Genomic DNA, 21937 nt, shown 5'->3' with positions numbered 1-21937 from the left:
GGGTCCCGGGTTCGATTCCGGTCAAGGGCATGTACCTTGGTTGCGGGCACATCCCCAGTGGGAGGTGTGCAGGAGGCAGCTGATCGGTGTTTCTCTCTCATCGATGTTTCTAGCTCTCTGTCCCTCTCCCTTCCTCTCTGTAAAATATCAATAAAATATATTTAAAAAAAAAAAACAAAATAATTTAATACAGTAGGTCCTTGGGTTATGTCAGAGATCCGTTCCTACGCATGACGTAACGCGATTTTTGCCATAAGTTGGAACCCACCTACATAAGCACCTACGTCACTCACATGGAGCACATACACAGCAGTAATGAAGTGAAACAGTAAAAAAAAAAATTAAAAGAAAGATAACAATTCCTGACCTTTATTTTTGGTAAATAAATAATAAAAAACATAAAGCACATATGTACATACGTTGAAATGACGGAAATTTTTTTTTAAATAAATAAATGGGAGATGGTGACTTAACCATAAAACAACGTACGTCGAGTCCAACGTAACCCAAGGACTGTCTGTACTCATTTTAAGTGTGCAATTCAGTGTTTTTAGAATATTCAGAGGTGTGCAACATCATCTCATCCATTTTCAAATATTTTCATCACCCCAGAAAGAAACCCTGTATCCATTAGCAGTCACTCCCCGTTTCTTCCCAACCCTCCCAGCCCAACATAAACACTAATCTACTTTCTGTCTATAAATTTTCCTATTCTGGACATTACATATAAATGGAATCATATAATAAATGGTCTATTATGGCTGGCTTCTTTCACTTAGCATAATGTTTTCCATGTTGCAGCATGTATCAGTTCTGCATTCCTTTTTATGGCCAAATATCATCTGTTTCTTGAGGTCTAACTTATGTGTAAAATAGTACACAAACCTTAAGAGTACAGCTCAGTACTAGTAAATGTTTACATATGTAATAAGCAGTACTCCCAGAGACTTTCTCACACCCTCTGCTAGTTAGTATCCTTTTTCCCCAAATTTCCTCTTTGTTCTCTGGCTTCTATTTTTTCTTTCTTTCTTTTTTACTTTATTTATTTATTCATTCATTCCTCTGGCTTCTGTTAACCATAGATTAGCTTTGCCTGTTTTTTATCTTCATAAGTTTGAATTAGTCTTTTAGAGTCTTCCTGCAAAGACAAGTCCAGGATCAGATGGCTTCACTGGTGAATGTTATCAAATATTTAAGGAAGAAAAAATACCAATCCTATACAAACACTTTCAGGAAATAGAGAAGAGAACATGTACTAACCTATTTTATGAGACCAGATATCAAAGCCAGGTAAAAACAGCACAAAAAAAAAAAATTATAGTTCAGAATCCTCACAAACTTAGACATAAAAGTCCTTAACATAGTAACAGATTGAATTTAGGAACATATAAAATGATTTACATAACATGACCAAGAGGGATTTCACTCAGGTATGCAAGATTGGTTTAACATATTAAAATCAATTAATTTAATGTACCATAATTAATAAAATAAGACAAACCAAAATATTATGGTTCAATATTGCAGAAAGCATGTAACAAAATCCAACACCTGTTTATTATAAAAGCTCTCAACAAACTACAAAAAGAAGGGAAATTTCTCAACCTGATAAAGGACATCTACAAAAAACTTATAGGTAACATAATACTTAATGGAGAAAGATTGCCTCAGACTGGGAAAAAGGCAAGGATATTAGTCCTTCCCACTTCTGTTCAACACTCTACTAAATGTTTCTACTAGTGCAAGAAGGGATAATAAAAGGAAATTAAACGCATCCAGATTGGAAAGGAATAAGTAAAGCTGTCTTTATTCACAGACGACATCATCTCATATGTAGAAAATTCTAAGGAATCTACCAAACACACAAATTGCTAGAATTAATCATTGACTTTAGCAAAGTCATAGGACATAAGATTAATATACAAGAATCAACTGAAATAACACACACAGACACACATAAATTAATTTCATTTCTATATACTAGCAAGGTATAATCCAAAAATAAAATTAAGAAAACAGTTGCATTCACAGTAGCATCAAATAGAATAAGATAGGAATAAAGTTAACAAAAACTCTTGAGTAAGGCTTTCCTTTATAGAGGAAAGAGCATACTTGCCTTCTTATTTCAGTTTGCCTCTGAGTATAGTAAACTCCTGATTTTGTGGACCTCGATTTAATGGACTTCAGATTTAACGAACAAAATTTCCAGTCCACATGTCATATGTTAAAATTAACACTCTACTAATTTTAAAATGCTTTTCCCTGGCCAGTGTGGCTCAGTGTTAGAGTGGCAGCCCATGCACTGAAGGGTCTCCGGTTTGATTCCCAAGTACCTGGGTTGCAGGTTTGTTCTGGCTAGGGTGGGGAAGTGGGAGGGGGAAGGGGGAAGAGTGCGAGAGGCAAACAATCATGTCTCACATCCATGTCTCTTTCCTCTCTCCCTCCCTTCCACTCTAAAAATCAATGGGAGAAAAAATATCCTAGGGTGAGGATTAACAACAACAAAAAGGAAAGTTGCTTCTAACCTAGATTTGCTTACAAAGTTCCAGGAATGATTAGCATGTGATCACACTGCATCATGTGTGGAAGTTGGTTCTGTTGTTTTGTGGTGTGACTTTCTGCAGCAATTTGGGTGTGTTTTTTTAAAATCTTTATTGTTGAGAAACCAAGATGGCGGCATAGGTAAACACCTGAACTGCTGCCTCGCACAACAATTTCAAAACTACAACTAAAAGACAAAACGGACATAATCCAGAACCACAGGAAGGCTGGCTGAGTGGAAAGAAGGAAAGAGAAAAGCACACTGAGACTCACAGGAGCTGCTGAAGGCAGAGGTACAGAGGCGCGCGTGCGCTGATAGGGCTGGCAACTGAGTACGTGGCTGGCTTTTTCAATCCACAGGGAGACACAAGCTCCTGACAGCTCTGAACTCCAGTTCCGGGCGAGACTCTGGGGATCCAGACTTATTTGGGGAGAAACTGGACTGTCTGGCAGCGGGCGAAACTCGAGGGCAGCTTTCTCTCAGAGGTGCTTGCAGCGATTACTGAGAAACACTGAGACCCAGGGGCCTCTTAGGGCAGGGCTGACGGGAAGGCATTGCGGTTTGCTCTGCCCTGAGACTCTGCCCCATCCAAGCTGAGCACAGAGGCTTTTGCATATGAATGGCCTGGTCCTTTGAATTCTAAACTTATCTAACAAACTGCAGCTGAGTCAGTGAGACCCAGAACATCCAAAAGAAGGCCCAAGGCCCCACAGCAGCTTGCATTGCCTCATAGCTGGGCCTCATCTGGGCACCTCTAAAACCAAAACAAAGAAGAGGAATCTGCAGATCTCTCTGTAGCTCCTACTGGGTGGCCTCAGGCAGAGGCTAAATGAGCACCTCCTTGGAGATCCAAGAGCCAGTGTACCCAGGGGTCAGAGTGGGACCATCCAGATTACAACTCCTCAGATCCATAAGGGACACACTCAGGGGGCAGACTCAGTGAGTACCAAAGCCCCACTGAAGCAAGTCTTGTCTCATAAGGGTGTCTCCAGCACAGAAGTTCTCCCAGCGTAGACACAGCTGATCCTCACAGCTGATTGGCCTGGAGGTCAATTCCTCCCAGTGATACCAACAACAATCAAGGCTTAACTACAACAAGACTGTGCACACAGCCCACAAAGGGGTGCACCAAGAGTGTCCACCTCAGGTCACTGGGGAGGCTGAGCCACTGGGCCATACAGGACACCTAGCACACAAAGCCACTCTATCCACTCAGGGAAGCAGCCAAAATGCAGAGACAAAGAAACAGGTCACAAATGAAAGAAATGGAGGAAAGCAAACGACTGGATATAGAGTTTAAAACCACGGTTATAAGGTTTTTCAAGAATTTTCTAGAAAAGGCTGATAAATTTAGTGAGGCCCTCGAGGATATGAAAAAGGACCAACTAGAAATTAAGCATACACTGACTGAAATAAAAAATAATATACAGAGATCCAACAGCAGATTAGAGCAGTGGTCAGCAAACTCATTAGTCAACAGAGCCAAATATCAACAGTACAACGATTAAAATGTCTTTTGAGAGCCAAATTTTTTAAACTTGAACTTCTTCTAACGCCACTTCTTCAAAATAGATGCACCTAGGCCATGGTATTTTGTGGAAGAGCCACACTCAAGGGGCCAAAGAGCCGCATGTGGTTCGCAAGCCGCAGTTTGCCGACCACGGGACTAGAGGATCGCAAGAATTAAGTCAAAGATTTGAAATACAAAGAAGCAAAAAACACTCAACCGAAAACGCAAAAAGAAAAAAGAATCCAAAAATATGAAGATAGTGTAAGGAGCCTCTGGGACAACTTCAAGCATACCAACATCAGAATTATGGGGGTGCCAGAAGAAGACAGAGTGCAAGATACTGAAAACCTATTTGAAGAAATAATGACTGAAAACTTCCCCCACCTGGTGAAAGAAATAGACTTACAAGTCCAGGAAGCGCACAGAACCCCAAACAAAAGGAATCCAAAGAGGCCCACACCAAGGCACATCATAATTAAAATGCCAAGAGCAAAAGACAAAGAGAGAACCTTAAAAGCAGCAAGAGAAAAGCAGTAAGTTACCTACAAGGGAGCACCCATACAATTGTCAGCTGATTTCTCAACAGAAACTATACAGGTCAGATGGGAGTGGCAAAAAATATTCAAAGTGATGAATAGTAAGAACCTACAACCAAGATTACTCTATGCCCTGACCGGTTTGGCTCAGTGAATAGAGCGTTGGCATGCGGACTGAAGGGTCCCGGGTTCGATTCTGGTCAGGGACGTGTGCCTTGGTTGCAGGCACATCCCCAGGCAGGGGTGTGCGGGAGGCAGCTGATCGACGTTTCTCTCTCATCGATGTTTCTGACTCTCTATCCCTGTCTCTTCATCTCCGTAGAAAAGCAATAAAATGTATTTTTAAAAAAAAAAAAGATTACTCTACCCAGCAAAGTTGTCATTCAGAATTGCAGGGCAGATAAAGAGCTTCACAAATAAGAAAAAGCTAATGGAGTTCATCACCACCAAACCAGTATTATATGAAATGCTGAAAGGTATTCTTTAAGAAGAGGGAAAAAAAGAAAAAGGTAGAGATAAAAATTATGAACAACAAATACATGTCTATCAACAAGTGAATCTAAAAATCGAGTGAATAAAAAATCTGATGAACAGAATAAACTGGTGAATATAATAGAACCAGGGACATAGAAAGGGAGTGGACTGACAATCCTTGGGGGGAAAAGGGTGTGGGGGGTACGGGAAGAGAATTGACAAAAATCGTACACCTATGGATGAGGACAGTGGAGAGGGGGGATAAGGGCAGAGGGTGGGGGTGGGAACCGGGTGGAGGGGAGCTATGGGGGGAACAAAGAGGAACAACTGTAATAATCTGAACAATATTTATTTAAAAAAATAAATAAAAAATAAAATCAAGTTTTAGTATCTGGAAAAAAAATAAAAATCTTTATTGTTGAAAGTATTACAAAAGGTCCTCCTTTTCCCCCCATTAACCTCTTCCATCCTGCTCCTATCTCCCCCCACCCCCAGGCCCTAACCATCCCATTGTCTGTGTTCACGGGTTATACATATAGGTATACAAGTTCATTGGTTGATCTCTTCCTACCCACCCTTCCCTGCCTTCCCTCTGAGTTTCAACAGTCTGTTCATGCTTCTATGTCTCTGGGTCTGTTTTTTTTTTTTAATATATTTTTATTGACTTCAGAGAGGAAGGGAGAGGGAAGGGAGAGATGATTAGAGAGAACCATCGATCAGCTGCCTGCTGCACACCCCACACCTCGGATTGAGCCCGTAACCTGGGCATGTGCCCTGACCGGGAATCGAACCCTGAGCTCCTGGTTCATAGGTCAACGTTCAACCACTGAGCCACTTCATAGGTCAAAGCTCAACCACTGAGCCCTGCTGACTGGGCTCTGGGTCTATTTTTGCTCATCAGTTTGTTTGGTTCATTAGATTCCACAGATGAGTGAGATCATGTGATACTTACCTTTCTCTGACTGGCTTATTTTGCTCAGATCCATCCATGCTGCTGCAAATGGTAAAAGTTCTTTCTTTTTTATTGCCGCATAGTATTCCATTGTATAAATGTACCAAAGTCTTTTTATCCACTCATCTGCTGATGGGCACTTAAGCTGTTTCGAAATCTTAGCTATTGTAAATTGTGCTGCTATGAACATAGGGATGCATATATTCTTTCTGATGAGTGTTTCAGGTTTCTTAGGATATATTTCTAAAAGTGGGATCATTGGGTCTCCCTATAATTTTGGTGATTAACCCGTTATCAGATGTATCATTGGCAAATATGTCTTCCCATGTAGTGGGCTCTCTTGTTAATTTGTTGATGGTTTCTTTTGCAGTGCAGAAGCTTTTTATTTTAATATAGTTCCATTTGTTTATTTTCTCCTTGGTTTCCATTGTTCTAGGAGCTGTGTCAGTAAACATATTGCTACAGAGATGTCTGAGATTTGGGTGCCTATGGTTCCTTCTAGGACTTTTATGGTTTCACGTCTTACATTAAGTCTTTTATCCATTTTGAGTTTATTCTTGTATATAGTGTAAGTTGGTGGGCTAGTTTCTTTTTTTTTTTTTTGCATGTACCTGTCCAATTTTCCCAACACCATTTATTGAAGACTCTGTCTCTGCTCCAACATATGCTCTTTCTCGAGCAGTTTTAACACCAGTGGGTTGATGTTCCGATGTGCACTAAGCCACATTCCAGCCATGTGCATTTGTTTACCTCTGGTGACTGGTGAATTTACTAAAACTATTCAATATAAATTTAAAATGATTTTAATACATATAGAACACTTTTCCTGTGAAATTAAACTTTTCATACATATTTAATTTTAGTTACACAAATGTGTCTACATAAATAAAAACAGGTAAATTAACTAATTTGTTGATTTTTTAATATATGCATTCAGAAAACCTACTTACATAAGAGACTTTTGGCCACCTCCTCACCTGAATTAGTCCATTATATCTAGGTTTTACTGTAATTGCCTACAATTCATATAACTTCTCTGAACCTCATTTTCTTGAGGATACCAACTATTATACTACTTGTTTCACAGTGCTGTTATGAGCATTAGAACATATTTACAGTGCAAAGCATTACACAATGATAATTGTGCTTAATAAAGTACACAGGAGCTGTTTGCCTTCCCAATCTACTAGTTGAAGTGATTTGAAAATGGACTTATGAACCTTGGCAATTTTGTCACAAAGATCAGGGTTGGCTGTTCTGCCATGCAGCAGAGGAGCCATCATTCTGGGCCCGGTTAGTTGGGACTGTTCCCAGCCATCTTGTTCAGTCTTTACCCTGAAATCATTAGCAAAACATTTATTTATCGTTGACACCGTGATTTGTCCATTAGATGAGTATTATGCTAAGTGAAATAAGCCAGTCAGAGAAAGATAAATATATCACATGATCTCACTCATTTATGAAATATAGTGAACAACATAAACTGATGAACAAAAACAGATCCAGAGACAGAGAAGCATCAATCAGACCGTCAAACCTCGGAGGGAAAGTAAGGGAGGGTGTGGGTAAGGGGGAGAGATCAACCAAAGGACTTGTATGCATGCATATAAGCCTAACCAATGGACACAGACAACAGGGAGGTGAGGACATGAGTGGGGGGTTGGGGGGCAATGTGGAGGATAAGGACACATATATAATACCTTAATCAATAAAGAAATTTTAAAAAAAGAGAAAGGTTGCAACTTTCACTTGTCATTTTGGAATGCCTTTTTCTTTTCTTTTTTGTGTTATTGAAGTTTTAGGAGGAATTTTAGTCACAATATATTAAATAACTGATTGTTCTTTAAAGCTGCCATTTTTTGAGTATTTCAGTTTGTACCATTGAATTTAACTGTTTTTTTCCCCTTTTACTTTCCTCTTCTTAAGGGCTTACGGCAGCCAGCTCCTTTTTCTGATGAAATTGAAGTAGACTTTAATAAGCCCTATGTCAGGGTAACTATGGAAGAAGCCAGCAGAGGAACTCCTTGTAAGTAAATGCTCTATTACTTTGTTGTTATTTTTAGCATTCAATTGTATTTATCAAATATATGCCCACTTTCTATATTCTTCCCTCAGTTAACCTATAAAGACTAGTTGGGACAAGAGAGATGAGTTCCTTCTAGCGCCCTTGCTATTCTTTTGGGAGGATAACTGTACTCCATAAAATTTCATTTTTTAAAATTATGTATTAGGCACTTGTTTCCCAGGATGTTATCACAGCTTTGAGATATAGTAGTACATATTTGCTTCTTGGGCTGTTGTCATAATTGTGAGATATAGCAGAGCTGGATTTTAACCTTATCGATTTTTACAAAGGTCCAAATAATATGTCAGGCTATCATATTTTTAACAACCTTCAAATTGTTCCCCAAATCTTCCTTTCTTTCAGTAAGTACTTAGGTATTATGCTGTTGATGATAGAAGACAAAAATATCTCAAGTTCAAAGATACTCATCACTTAATTTTATCTTTCTTTTTTTTTAAATATATCTTTATTGATTTCAGAAAGGAAGGGAGAGGAAAGAGAGATGGAAACATCAGTGATGAGAGAGAATCATTGATTGGCTGCCTCCTGCACATCCCCCATTGGGGATAAAACCCGCAACCCAGGCATGTGCCCTTGACCGGAATCGAACCTGGGACCCTTCAGTCCGCAGGCTGACGCTCTATCCACTGAGCCACACCAGCTAGGGCTTATCTTTCTTGATATTGTAATTTTTCAGTGTTTTAAAGACTCACTTTATTATTTTCAAATCCCATACTCTTTATTTGTATGCTTAGTTTACATAATATATATATTCTAGATACTCAGTTGGTTTTAGGGATCATCATAAATAGAAACTTCCATGAGCATATGTTGTGAATACAGTCTTATAGGCAGCTGTCCTTACTTCTTTATAAATTCTTCAATTCTCCTTTTATTCAATCCTTCTTTATTTTTTTCAATTACTATAGTAAGTATTTTGTCTACTCTGTAAGCATAGGTCTTGACTCAAACTCAGGCAAGCACTAGGGAGTAAGAAGCAGTTATAGCCACAAATCTTTATGGAAGACTAGAGGCTCAGTGCATGAAATTCGTGCACAGGTGCAGTCCCTAGGCCTGGCCGGCGATTGAAGTGCGAGCATCTGGTGTGGAAGGGCAGGTCCCAGCTGAATTCTGGGCCCTGGGCAGCACTGGGGCCCTCTGGGCCCCCGCGCCCCTCCTCCGCCTGAGTCACAAGGCCCGAGTCCCCACGCGGAGGTGTGGTGAGTGCGGCCGGACACCGTGGGCTGGGGTGCAGCATGGGCCTCTGGGCCACTCAGTGGCGCCACAAGGAAGCAGGCCGGCAGCTCGCTCTCTCCCCTTGCAGACTGGCTCCTGCGCGAACCCATGGGGAATCCGACTGGCCCCTTTGGTCCCATTGGCTGTGGCCTGGCTCACCAGAAGAGGCCATGCGGGTGCGGGGCGGGCTCCTCGTGGGCGCCCAGCACCTGAGTACAGGGGCTTCTTGGTGCATGAGCCCTGGCATCCCTGGGGAGGGTAGCAGGGGGAGTGAGAGCAAGCTCCGTGGACACCCTCACCACACCTTGGTCCTTGTCACCCATGCCCCCAGGTAGCCAGTGAGGTGAGAGGTCACAGCCACCTGCCCGGTTTCCACAGGAGGTTGGTCGCTGCCAACCCCGCCCTCCCCCCCCCCCCAGGTCCCCATCCCAGCCCGGTGCCTGGCCCCAATCCGATCAGGGCCTGCCGGCAAAGGTGACCGTCTATGGGTCGATTGATTGGGGCTGGGCCCCCCACCCAGCTCCCTCAGCACCTGGGAGCTGGGCGACAGCCCTGCCCTCCCCCCACACCTCCCCCAGCCGCCACCACTGGTCGCCATCTGTGGGGTGATCGGACCCCCACTTGCACCCTCCTTGGCCTAGTGCCACTCGCTCACCTGCTCCACCATCCCGCTGTGATCCCACTCTCGTCGGGGCCCATGGGGGCTGGCAGTACCTCCAATGGTGCCTGCTGCCAGCACCGTGTAGCCGATGCCCGCCATGTTCCATGCCACCCCCTGGTGGTCAGTGCATGCCATAGTGAGCGGTCAAACTTCCAGTCGAACAATTTGCGTATTAGGTTTTTATTATATAAGATATTTGTGGTTACTTCTTTTTATATATATATATATATTTACTGATTTCAGAGAGGAAGGAAGAGGGAGAGAGAGTTAGAAACATCAGTGATGCAAGAGATTGGCTACCTCCTGCATGCTCCACACTGGGGATCAAGCCCACAATCTGGGAATGTGCCCTGGCCAGGAATCAAACTGTGACCTCCTGGTTCACAGGTTGATGCTTAACCACTGAGCCACGCCGACTGGGCTGTGGTTACTTCTTAATTGTGTTAGTATATTTGCTCCCTGTTGTAACTGAGGAATAGTGAAATGTGAATAGAAATGAATGCTATAGAAATGAGTGTCAGGCCAGGGATCCCAATACCCCTTGACTATATCTTGGCTCTATGGAGTATAGTTTTGGGTCCTCAAAATTTCAAAGAATGCTTTCCTTTTGCAAAAGTGTTTATACATGTTGATCACAGCCCTTCTGATTCATGATGTGATGTTTTGGGTTGGTTCCCTATGTTTGAGGAATAAAGGCTAATGGAGCAGGTAAAATGACAACACGGAAAAATAGGCTATATGTAACAAGGTGTAATGCTGGCAGGTCAAATTTCAAAATGCCACCGAACAGTTCAAAGGTCACATTCAGATGTGATAGTAGAGGCTATTGAAGGCGAGGACTTTTCATGCACTCTAATGACACACTTTCAGAATGCAGTACCTCACTCAGATCTGACCACGTTAGTTATGTTACCCACTTGAGATACATAACATGTATGTGTGTGTAGATGTGCTTTTCACACGTTTGGAAGCCTATAGTTAATAGGTACTAACTAATAAGTCTAATTTTTTAAAATTTAGAATAATATAATTTTATAAGTAGTTCACTTTTTGAGGTAATATACTTTATAGTCTCTTTATTATACTATCTACAACAAGAAATTAAGGTCCATAGAAACTTAGAAGGAAAAGCTCCGCTATAGTAAAACAAATAATTAGTGATAAAATTTAAGCTAAAACCTAAGTTTTTCCATCTTTGTGTTCTTTTCACCCTAAAGTGGTGTGACTCTTCATAGACATTAGTTATTAACAATAGAAGACCATTGGCGAACTGATTGTATTTTAGGTGGTACAGATAGTCACAAACTAGCCTATAAAGTTTGCTAGCCTAATTCTGTCTCCGGTGTTTCTCCTATATCCCCTTCTGTCTGTTCTGTTTTATGTTTAAGTAGCCGAGTAACTGACTGAATTCATGCCAGTGCTGGCCAACGGATGAGCCAGTAATGAATCTGCATACAACATGCCATAGTTGGTGAATTTTAAGCAAATAATTAGTACAAGGGGGCATTCCTCTCTCTGCCCCCAGGTTTTCACTTGGGAGGTTAAGGGAGTACAAGAGGGTAGTGTGTGTAATCTAGGAGAAAACTCACTACCCAGAGAAAAAACAAATATGGCTTGAGAAATAAGATCATCTCTTCTGAAAAAAAAAAAGAAAAAGAAAAGAAAAATCAGTGTTATGTTCTCTGGGATAAAGGAAGAAAAAGCAGAGTCTGGAGGACAATGGAAATCTGTTGGGGACAAAATAGATTTGGTGATAGTTATTTGAGAAAATATATCAAAAGAAACAATAAATTGAAGCACAGGTCTATTTGGCCTGAAGGAGAACATATAGTTTGTCATCTAGTAGTAGTGCAAGGATTGTAATTTGTCATCCAAATCAGGACCATTTTGAGAATTAAAGGGTTCACGCTTAATAATATGCTGAGACAACAGATATAAATCAGAGGGAGGGTCTGGTTATCTTGGCCAATAGCCACTTGGTGAAAGAATGGCTAACTTGTGTTGTCCTCAGATTTTCTAGTTCAACAGTGGCCCCTTCTGGCTATTTGGTTAATATACCAGCCTGGTTTCACCAAAGACTTTGGGTCAAGTCATAGGGAATTGAGAAGTTGGGATGTTGGGGAAACACTGAAGAGGGCAAGAAGCACATCTGGCATTGGTCTGACAAAAGGATTCAGTGGTGACGTGGCCTAATATGGCATGATTAGCAACTGGCAAATAGCCATTGCATCAACAGCATTCTATGGTATTTCCACTGTCAGGAAATCTCACTTTGCCCTTGATGTATGCTAATGGCAGAAAAACAACAAAATATTCTTAATTTTTATATTCTATCCTTTGTCTTTAAGGATCAAATAAAGTGAGATCATAGCCACTCTGGACTTGTTTAGGAAAGATGGAAGTATGTTAGTTACTTCATGGTCATGATTTCTAGGATGTGGATGTGAGATTATACTACTCAGATTTTGTTTTGTTTTGCCTTTTTTTTTTTTTTTTTTTTTTTAATAGATGAGGAAACAGGCTTAAAGAGGTTAAGAGTGGAGAGGAAAGAGGCTGGTTGGCAAGCTTGAACTATAACCTTTCTGACTTTTTAGTTCATCATATTATTTCTCAGTTTTTCATTGTATTGGTGTATTTGTTTTATTTAAAATTTTTGTTTCCTATATTATAAAATCAATACATTGCCATGCTTAACACTCATAAAGTACAAAAAGTTAATATAGAATGAAATGTCTTCCTTTCACCACTGTCTCACAGCAACCCAGTATCCCTTATATGGACAACCAGTTTTACCAATTTTTGTGGCTATATAAACAAATAATCTATAAATCCTCCCACCCTTTTAATGTGTCGTGGTATATTCAGTCTTTCATTGAAACTTAGGTTGTTTCTTTTTTTTTTAATGATAGTTTTTTGTTTTGTTTTTAAATATATTTGTATTGATGTCAGAGAGGAAGGGAGAGAGAGATAGAAACATCAATGATGAGAGAGAATCACTGATCGGCTGCCTCCTACACACCCCCTACTGGGGGATGAGCCCACAACCCAGGCATGTGCCCTTGGCCGAAATTGAACCTGGGACCCTTCAGTCCACAGGCCAAACAAAGCTTTATCCATTGAGCCAAACCAGCTGGGGTGAAACTTAGTTTTTTTCTAAACTTTTTGCTATTATAAACAATGCTGCAATGAATGATATACATTTTTACAAATATATCTGTGAGATAAATTCCTAGAATTGGAATAGCTGGACCAAACAGTGATAGAGATACTCCTACTGTTATATTCTGCTGGTACAGTGAAACAGCTTTTCCTCTATTCACATAGTAGGAATGTGTTACTGGGACTCGTTAGAGTTATCATTTGAAGCATGATGAACCATTATGTCAATTTTACTCTCTGTGTTTATTTGGATTTGGAATTAGTCTTGTGGTTTGTTTTTTTTTCATAGTCCACTACCACACACACAAAATTGACAATCAGTTCTTTTTTTTTTTTCTTTTTTAAAATATATTTTATTGATTTTTCAGAGAGGAAAGGAGAGTGACAGAGAGTTAGAAACATCGATGAGAGAGAAACATCAATCAGCTGCCTCCTGCACACCCCCTACTGGGGATGTGCCCGCAACCAAGGTACATGCCCTTGACCGGAATCGAACCTGGGACCCTTCAGTCCACAGGCCGACGCTCTATCCATTGAGCCAAACCAGTTAGGGCGACAATCAGTTCTTTATGATTCTCCCTAATGGAGAGAAGAATATTTATATATTTGATTTTCAAATACTTGGTGTATCACCCTCTACTGAGAAAGTGTAACATCATGCTCACTGTCAAGGAGAGGAATTCCTTGCTGGAAGGAATTCCATCTGTTATCCCAGAGCAGGTATTGAGGGTGAATCTGGGAGTGAGGAGCAATAAATTGATACCTGGTACTTACCTTCCATCTTTCTTAATCTCACTTTCTGGATCACTCCTTACTCTCTGGGTAATAGTAGGGAGGCTTATTTTCAAAGCAAAGCATTAGTCATTAGTGTTCAAGGCAGCTTGAAAATGAGAGAGCAAGCAGCCAGATTATACTATTATTTTGGTCATGTGTAACTGAAGTTTAAACCTGAACTGAAGGTGAGGATTTTGAAGTTTTGGACTTACCTATTGTATAACCCTTCCTTTTCACATCTAAAAATAAGGCATGATAATAATGAAATCCAACTGCCTAAGCAGTTGGTATAACCACACTAACAGAGTTCACGGACATGACGTCAAAAGGTCTTTGTTGCCAACGACGTCTGTGATGTTATTCCTCACACCTTAAGAGAGGGGTATGCTGGGATGGAATAGTCACACAGTGCCATTTCCATTTGTCGAATATGAGATATTGAATCAGTGTATTTTTGTGATAAATTTTCTTTTGGATTTAGGTGAGCGACCTGTGAGAGTTTATGCAGATGGAATATTTGACTTATTTCATTCTGGTCATGCCCGAGCTCTGATGCAAGCAAAGAACCTTTTCCCTAATACATACCTCATTGTGGGAGGTAAGAAAACATCTAAGACTCTAGGTACTGCCCAGAAAAAAATTATAGTAGCCTTTTTCTTCTATCTTTATAACCTGAATATATTGGTTTTTGTTTTGGTTTTTAAATGAAGGATATAGTACAGCCTCTCTAAAACATGACGTATATGAACCTGGAGAGAGAAGTTCCAAGCTCAGTGACCTGAGATGTCCAGTGTTTATTTATCTCACTGATAAATAAACTGAATTACAAAATTTACTTAACAAATTCATATGCCCAGTACAGTCTTATAAAACGTAACTGATGCAGAAATGCATGGCAGGTTTATTTCAAAGCCAAAGATTTTAGCCCTGTTGGAGCCTCTCTTCTACAAAGTGTGAACATACTATTTAGTGAGCGTTGCACCTGAAGGTGTATCTTGGATTAGGAAAAGCATTGTCACCCAGACTGACCTACCCTCCAGAAGATTTGTCTCCAGGTGGGGAAATGGTTACAGCTCCAGGGATTGGGAGGGGTTGGTGACTGAGCAGTGGTAAAGTGAAGGGGACTTTGACTTACAACTCTATGATGTGGTGAACTCAGTTTGCAGTGATGAGCTAACGCACAACTTCAAAGGCTTCACAGTGATGAACGAAAATGAGCGTTACGATGCAGTGCAGCACTGCCGCTACGTGGATGAGGTGGTGAGGAACGCCCCCTGGACCCTGACACCGGAGTTCCTGGCAGAGCACCGGGTAAGAAACTGGGCACATGCCCCCTTTCCTGTTCTGGGATTTCTTCAACTCTTGGGGCTGCTGGTACTTGGACTAGTTTTCCACTAGCCTTATTTTATTTCTACCTTCTATGTAAATTCCACAGGGAGGAGATGACAATGATATCACTACTAATAATAGTCATCCCTGACATTTATATGGGGTTGGATGGTTTATAAGCACTTTTACATACATTATATTTCATTTGCTCCTCATAACAATCCTGTTGGGTAATTATTATATGAGAACAAGGCCAGGAAGGCTAAATAATCTGGTCCAGATCACACTGTAGCAGGTCACACTGTAGAAATTGATCCCCGCCCACCACCATACACTATAGTTGTCCATCCTTATAGCATACCAGTCTCTTTAGAATAGACATAGCCCCAGCTATGCTTCCCTCACATTCCAGGAAATAAGACAGATAAACACAGACTGCTCTTGTGTTGACTGAAATTTAGTTTCAGGGCTTTGATTTTGGGCTAGAAGTTGTGTGCAATCAGAAACCAGGGAGGTTTCTCACTTTTGCTCAGCAAGTTAGTATTATAAAGCCCCTTACTGCCTTTTAATTATCCCACATTAAAGCAACAAGTTACCTGTAAAAGGTAGTTACAAAAGATAAGAGGGATTTATCAGGTCAGGTTGGAGGCCCACAAGCCTGAGAAACCCGCAGCATATGGTCAGTTTTCTACAGGGGTGTATGGAATGTTGAAGGTGAATTGTTCAATGAAGCAGAAAGGAACAGAGGCAGCCAAAGTGCTTCAAAAGCAATACTTTTGAAGGGTAGGCCTGAAGCTAAGGGATGTTTGTTATAACTATTTAGGATTAGGATACACCTTTTACAGTTCTCTAACTTTTCTACATCAACACTTCGTGGTGCCAAAGGTAAGACTATTCTCAGTAACACAGCCAAGAAGGCCTAGGCAGAAGAGGTTAGAGGAGCTTCCGTTTTGCTTTTCTTCTTGTTAGCAGTGTATTTGTGGGTAATTGAGATGTTAGCTGAGAATACCTGACACAGTCCTGATGAGCACACTTCACACGACAGTGGCTTCTGGGAGTTGGTGGTGGTATTAGCAATTATATTAGCAAAGGCTCTGTGGCCTATTCAGGAAGGAGTAAGTAAGTGAGGTTTAGCATATTTTCCAGAAAGATTATTGATCCAGTGCCAGTGGTCTCTTCACTGTTGCAAGAGGTATTGACACTAGTAAAATGGTAGATCCTAAGACCTAAAGATCTTTTATGGCTTTGGATTTTGCATTTCTCAGGAGTATAGATGTCTCTATTCTAATAAAAGGGTTCTTGGTTGCTATTTTTATATTCCCACTCCTCTCCTGGTCTGAGAGAGAAACCAGTTAACAATAACCTCTTTCTCAGACTTCCAGAAACCTTATTTGATGAATTCTTATAGACCCAGGAGAATGAGATTTCCTTTCTTCTTTCCTCGCTGCCATACACTAGCACACCCAGCCCAATTTTCCAAGCATGGTGACTGGTATACAGTGTGAAGGTAGCACCTCTAGTACTCCAGGAGAAATAGCTAACAAGAGAAACTTGCTAACTTCATATTTATGATCCATAAATAATTAGGTTGAGTGGCTTATGAATGAATCATGGAATTAGTGAGCAAAACAATGAGAGATAAAGAGAAAATGTCCAGCCCTGGCCAGTGTGGCTCAGTAGTTGAGCTTTGGCCCATGCACCAAGAGATTGCCAGTTCAGTTCCCAGTCAGGGCACATGCCCGGGTTGCAGGCTCAATCCCCAGTAGGAGGTGTGCAGCTGATTGATGTTTTTTTTTTCTCTCTCTCTTTCCCTTACTCTCTGTCTAAAAATAAAATAAAATAACAAGAGAAAATGTCTATTTGAGACCTGGCCTCTCCCTTTTGTCCTTTTTCTGGGCCTGAGAATGTATACCGGTTCTTTCTGCATGGCAGGTATCCTGGGTTTTAAAAGATGTTTCCTTATTTTCAGATTGATTTTGTGGCCCATGATGACATCCCTTATTCTTCCGCAGGAAGTGATGATGTTTATAAGCACATTAAGGAAGCAGGTGAGTAAGTTGATGTGCATATTCTCACTGTGATGTGTACAGTCTCAGGGGCAGTGACAGAGATTCAGCCACACGACTACTTACAGAGAAAAGTTTATACACTGAGAAATTCAGCATCCACTTTCAGGTCACACTTTGGATAAGAGGATAAGGTGAGCATAGCACTGAGATCCATCAGTTCTCAGACTAAACATCTACTATTGATATCTTTTAATTTCAGGAATTTCTCCAGTCCCATCTTTTTTTTAATATTAGGGCCATATAGCCCTTCCTTTCCTTAACCCCTTTCCTTTGATTTATTCCTCCTTCTGTATGTCAGTATCTCCAGACTTCCCTTAGTAATAGGAAAGGAAAGGAATGTTGCTCCTAGTTTCTATCTAGTCCTGCTGCCTGAGCTAACCAGAATGTCACAGTGTTTGTATGTGTTTTGGGGTTAGGCATGTTTGCTCCAACACAGAGGACAGAAGGTATCTCTACATCAGACATCATCACCCGAATTGTCCGGGACTATGATGTGTATGCCAGACGGAACCTACAGAGGGGCTACACGGCAAAGGAGCTCAATGTCAGCTTTATCAACGTGAGTTCCAACCTCATCCCAGAGTTCCCTGGCCCTATAAGACACACCTTGCCTCCCACTTCATCTGAGCTGAACTTGCTTTTCAGTCTGCTATGGTTATTTCCTCCAAAAGCCCATCGGCTTCTTGCAGATAACACTATGCTGAGCTCTTTACAAAGATAAAACAGAGGCGTTTTCTGCCTTTATGGTCTAGTATCAATACATTGATATAAAGACACACAGCCAATTCAATAAATGAGAATTTTCAACTTTAAAGTCTAACATGTATGTCAAATACATTAATATGGTTCTTAGCTTTTTTATTTATTTGATGTTCTTTTGAAAATCTGGTAAAAGCTATGGATCCTCTCTCTGTGTGGGTAGTGACACACATTTTGCATGCCATTTCTCAGGACATATAGATCTAAGTTTTAAAATTTGATTTATGGAAGCAAAGTTTACCTTAGCTTAATATTATCCGTTAGCAACAAACTGCTATACATTTTGTGTATGTAAATTATACCTCTATAAAGTTTATTTAAAAAGAAAGCTGCTAACTATATCTTTTACATTAGTAGCTTACCACGCTTCCTTACCTGTTCCTCATCCTGTGAATTATGACTAGGTGAAATGGTTTCGTCTGAATATGATTTACCTATGCAGATAAACCCTAGCTGTTGTTAACCGCCTACTACAGAACCTTTTCTCTTTTTTCAGGTGTTCAAAAATTTAAACATATTTCCTTACCCCTCTATGATTGGGAAATTGTGAGAATATTTTCCATTTGACTAAAGACTCCCCCTCCCCATTTCCCTTCCTTAGGGAAGTTGGTAGGACCAAAGAGTATCATCTTTATTTTGTGAATGAGCAAGCAGACCTTTAAAAACTAAAAACAACTCTTTTAAAATCATAGAATAAGCCAGTGATAGAGGAGAAAAATCCAATACAAAATGAATTAAGTAAAGATCTACTACTTCAACTTTCAACCTATTATAGTGGCTTATTCTTGGCAATATTCCACAGTGATCGTGTTCCCTTTACATCTCCGTCTAGAATGTGGTTTGGGTTATGTTGGACATGTTTCTGTTCTAAGTCTACGTTTTATCTTTAAAAATGTTACTTCATTTGGTTGCATACATGTTACTGGGCCTACCCTATATATTTAGTTTAGTTTGGGTTTCTATGATGTTAGAATTATCACACTTTTGTATAAGATTGACCATCCAGAGCATATCTTACCTGTTATGCTAAAGAAGTGTGGAGTAGATTAAGCAAAGTGAAATTCTAAAGACTGAAAAGGATGTCAATAGAGTAATGAACCATGTTTCTTTCCTCCCTTTGGTATGAAAGGTCAGAGTGGGTATTATTTCTTAAAACAGTTCTTTCTTTACCTAGGAGAAGAAATACCATTTGCAGGAACGGGTTGACAAAGTAAAGAAGAAAGTGAAAGATGTGGAAGAAAAGTCAAAAGAATTTGTTCAGAAGGTAGAGGAAAAAAGCATTGACCTCATTCAGAAATGGGAGGAGAAATCTCGAGAATTCATTGGAAATTTCCTGGAAATGTTTGGTCCGGAAGGAGCACTGGTATGTTTTCTCCAGCTGGATAATTTAGGGAATTTATGAATATGTAGAGAATTCTCATGCTGTGGAAAGAATTGTAGAATCCCTGAGCAGAAAGGGACATCCACATTCAGAAGTTATCTAATCTGTTCCTCTTATTGGGCAGAACTATTTTTTAACTATCCCCCAAAAGTTCTTTCAAATCTTTACAGAAAGAGTTTACATATTCTCCTAAATAATTTCACCAGCTGTCTATCAACATCCAAATCTGGTGACAAGATAAGTAAGTAGCCTTGCCCACTTCTACACTATAGTTTTAGATAGAAGGAAAGGAAAGAACAAAGAACAATAAAAAGAAAGCTGCCTCCACTAATAAACAGCTGCCTCAGAATCTCTGGGTCAGGTGGTGATTCTGTCCTTGAGGAATAGCAAGGTTTCTTCAAGCCAAATAAAGGGCGTATGTGTAGCTATTCAGCAAGTGAGCCCTATATTAGAAGTCAGGAAGGATTTGGCTGTGAGAGTGTTTGGATACCAAAATAGATTATTCAGGGAAAATATGGAATTTCCTTTTCAGAGAACTCTAATACTCCAGGAAGATACCTTTTGTCTGTGTTAATTCCTTTGTTTGTGCCTGGAGCCTGGACTACAAACCAAGTAGGCTTTTAAGAATTCCTTTGACATAGAAGTCAGGATTAGGTGACTAGATACAATCTTTAGATAAGTTGTATAACATAGACCACTTTAGACAGAAAATTACTTAGAAATATAGCTCTGCCCCTTCTCTGGCTTACTCCAGTGACTTTGACAGTGCAGAGGGCACTCGTGATCATTTGAAGTCTCAGACATGCCAGTGGTGACTTAGTAGGATCCATGGGTTTCTTCTAACTCTTCCTTTTGGTCTCCCCAGAAACATATGCTGAAAGAGGGGAAAGGCCGGATGCTGCAGGCCATCAGCCCAAAGCAGAGTCCCAGCAGCAGCCCCACTCGAGAGCGCTCCCCCTCCCCCTCTTTCCGATGGCCCTTCTCCGGCAAGACTTCCCCTTCTTCCTCCCCAACAAACCTCTCCAGGCACAAGGCTGCAGCCTATGATATCAGTGAAGATGAAGAAGACTAATTTTTCAACCCTCCTTTCCTCTCCCCTCCTTTGTCCCATCCCTTTCAGAAGCTCTCTGTTGAATTCCAAATTGTGATCCCAACAATAAACCTAAGGACAGCTACAAAGGAAAGACAATTGGGCAAGAGGACCTCAGATGGGGGTCCAGACAGCTCATTCTCTAAGAGACATCACCCACCCAAGAAGGAGGCTGACTACACCCTAGAAGCCTGTTCTGCATCCATATACCCTCCCCATGGACTTTTCTTTACTGTTTATGTTCATATGATCTTGACAGGGAAATTGTCCTTTTTATTAATTTTTAAAAATTAGTTTTTAAAATATAGTAAATAGAACTAATTTTTTTTTTTTTTTTTTTTGCTCCTGAGGAGTGGGCAGAAAGAAGTGGTATAATACCCAGAGACCTTTTCTTCCTGATAACACTATAAGTGTTTGCCTTCTGTTCTGAGGCAAACTGGCTTGTCAAATTGTTCAAGCAATGAGCCATGCTGATGGGTGATTTTGGGGGGGGGGGGGCGGGGGGAGATATAATTTTTGTTTCCTTGAAAAAATGCTAAAAGCTGGGTAATAGTTACAGATCCCTACCGGTACTGCTGGCACAAGTGTCAATGTGGCTGTGGGAGAAGGAGGTCTAAGTCAAACTTACTCCCTGAGGAGTTTCTTGTTGGACCCACTGGGGTCCATGAAGACACTGATGGGGTTGGAACCAGAGCACATGGCATCAGCTACGGCTTTTCCAGCTTTCCCGCTGTGTTCATCTCAGAAGACTTTGTGGCCCGTTACTTGGGAGCTTTTGTCAGTCTCTTCCCTGTAATCTACCGCTAAAGGAAGGAACACTAAAAGCAACTCAGGGGGTGGGACAGTACTCAGTCCTACACAAAGTCAGTTTAGTTTCATTTTCCCCCTGGAGTAAGTCCCTGGCCCTGCTACTCCTATTTCTATGCTTACTACCTAGCTTTTTACAAAGGATACTTTGTAAATGTCTGTAATTTGAACATGATTTGTTAATCCAGGCTGTGCACAGCCATATTGAATAGAGAGATTTGCATAGACCATGGACATGAAAGCATAAGGAAATACCTACCTTCCTACCTTGAATTCTGCCCCTCTTAAGAATGTTCTTGACTGGAGCCAGTGCTCCACAGGTGTTTGCTTTCCTCTGAGAGTGGCAGCTGGCAGGGACTTACTTTCTTCCATGGCTACTCCAGCAAGGCACAAAGCAAGGGCTCACATTACAAGGATATGGTAGGTTCTCCATCTCTCCCACACGTGCCTGCCTGGTGGTTGGCAGGGGGATGCATCCCTTAAATTTCACCTCAGAGAATGCTGAAGCTTCACACTTGCTGTTGAACTTGAACTCATCTAACACCTCCAGCAGCCTACAGCCACGTGACTCAGATCATCATTCATCAGGAATC

General features: G+C 40.8%; 1 protein-coding gene across 6 annotated transcripts in view; it reads left to right on the top strand.

Moving 5' to 3' along the window:
* The window catches only part of PCYT1A (phosphate cytidylyltransferase 1A, choline), a 57782-nt gene extending 36919 nt beyond the window's left edge, over window positions 1-20863 (top strand). For 5 of the 6 annotated variants that reach the window (XM_080652606.1, XM_080652607.1, XM_080652609.1 and 2 more), the window contains 7 exons: window positions 7941-8040; window positions 14391-14507; window positions 15069-15220; window positions 17208-17286; window positions 17724-17866; window positions 19241-19429; window positions 20313-20863. In XM_080652606.1, coding sequence (XP_080508732.1) covers window positions 7941-8040; window positions 14391-14507; window positions 15069-15220; window positions 17208-17286; window positions 17724-17866; window positions 19241-19429; window positions 20313-20519 — 987 coding nt within the window. In that variant the 3' untranslated portion in view covers window positions 20520-20863. Of the gene's footprint in view, window positions 1-6037; window positions 6066-7940; window positions 8041-14390; window positions 14508-15068; window positions 15221-17207; window positions 17287-17723; window positions 17867-19240; window positions 19430-20312 lie in introns of those variants that run through there. The other variant, XM_080652611.1, reaches the window with a different exon arrangement.
* The last annotated feature ends 1074 nt before the right edge of the window (window positions 20864-21937 follow it).

The sequence above is a fragment of the Plecotus auritus genome (genome assembly GCF_963455305.1).
Source record: "Plecotus auritus genome assembly, chromosome: 2".
NCBI lineage: Eukaryota > Metazoa > Chordata > Mammalia > Chiroptera > Vespertilionidae > Plecotus > Plecotus auritus.
The sequence above is the reverse complement of the archived record's forward strand: the minus strand, read 5'-3'. Positions and strand labels throughout refer to the sequence as shown.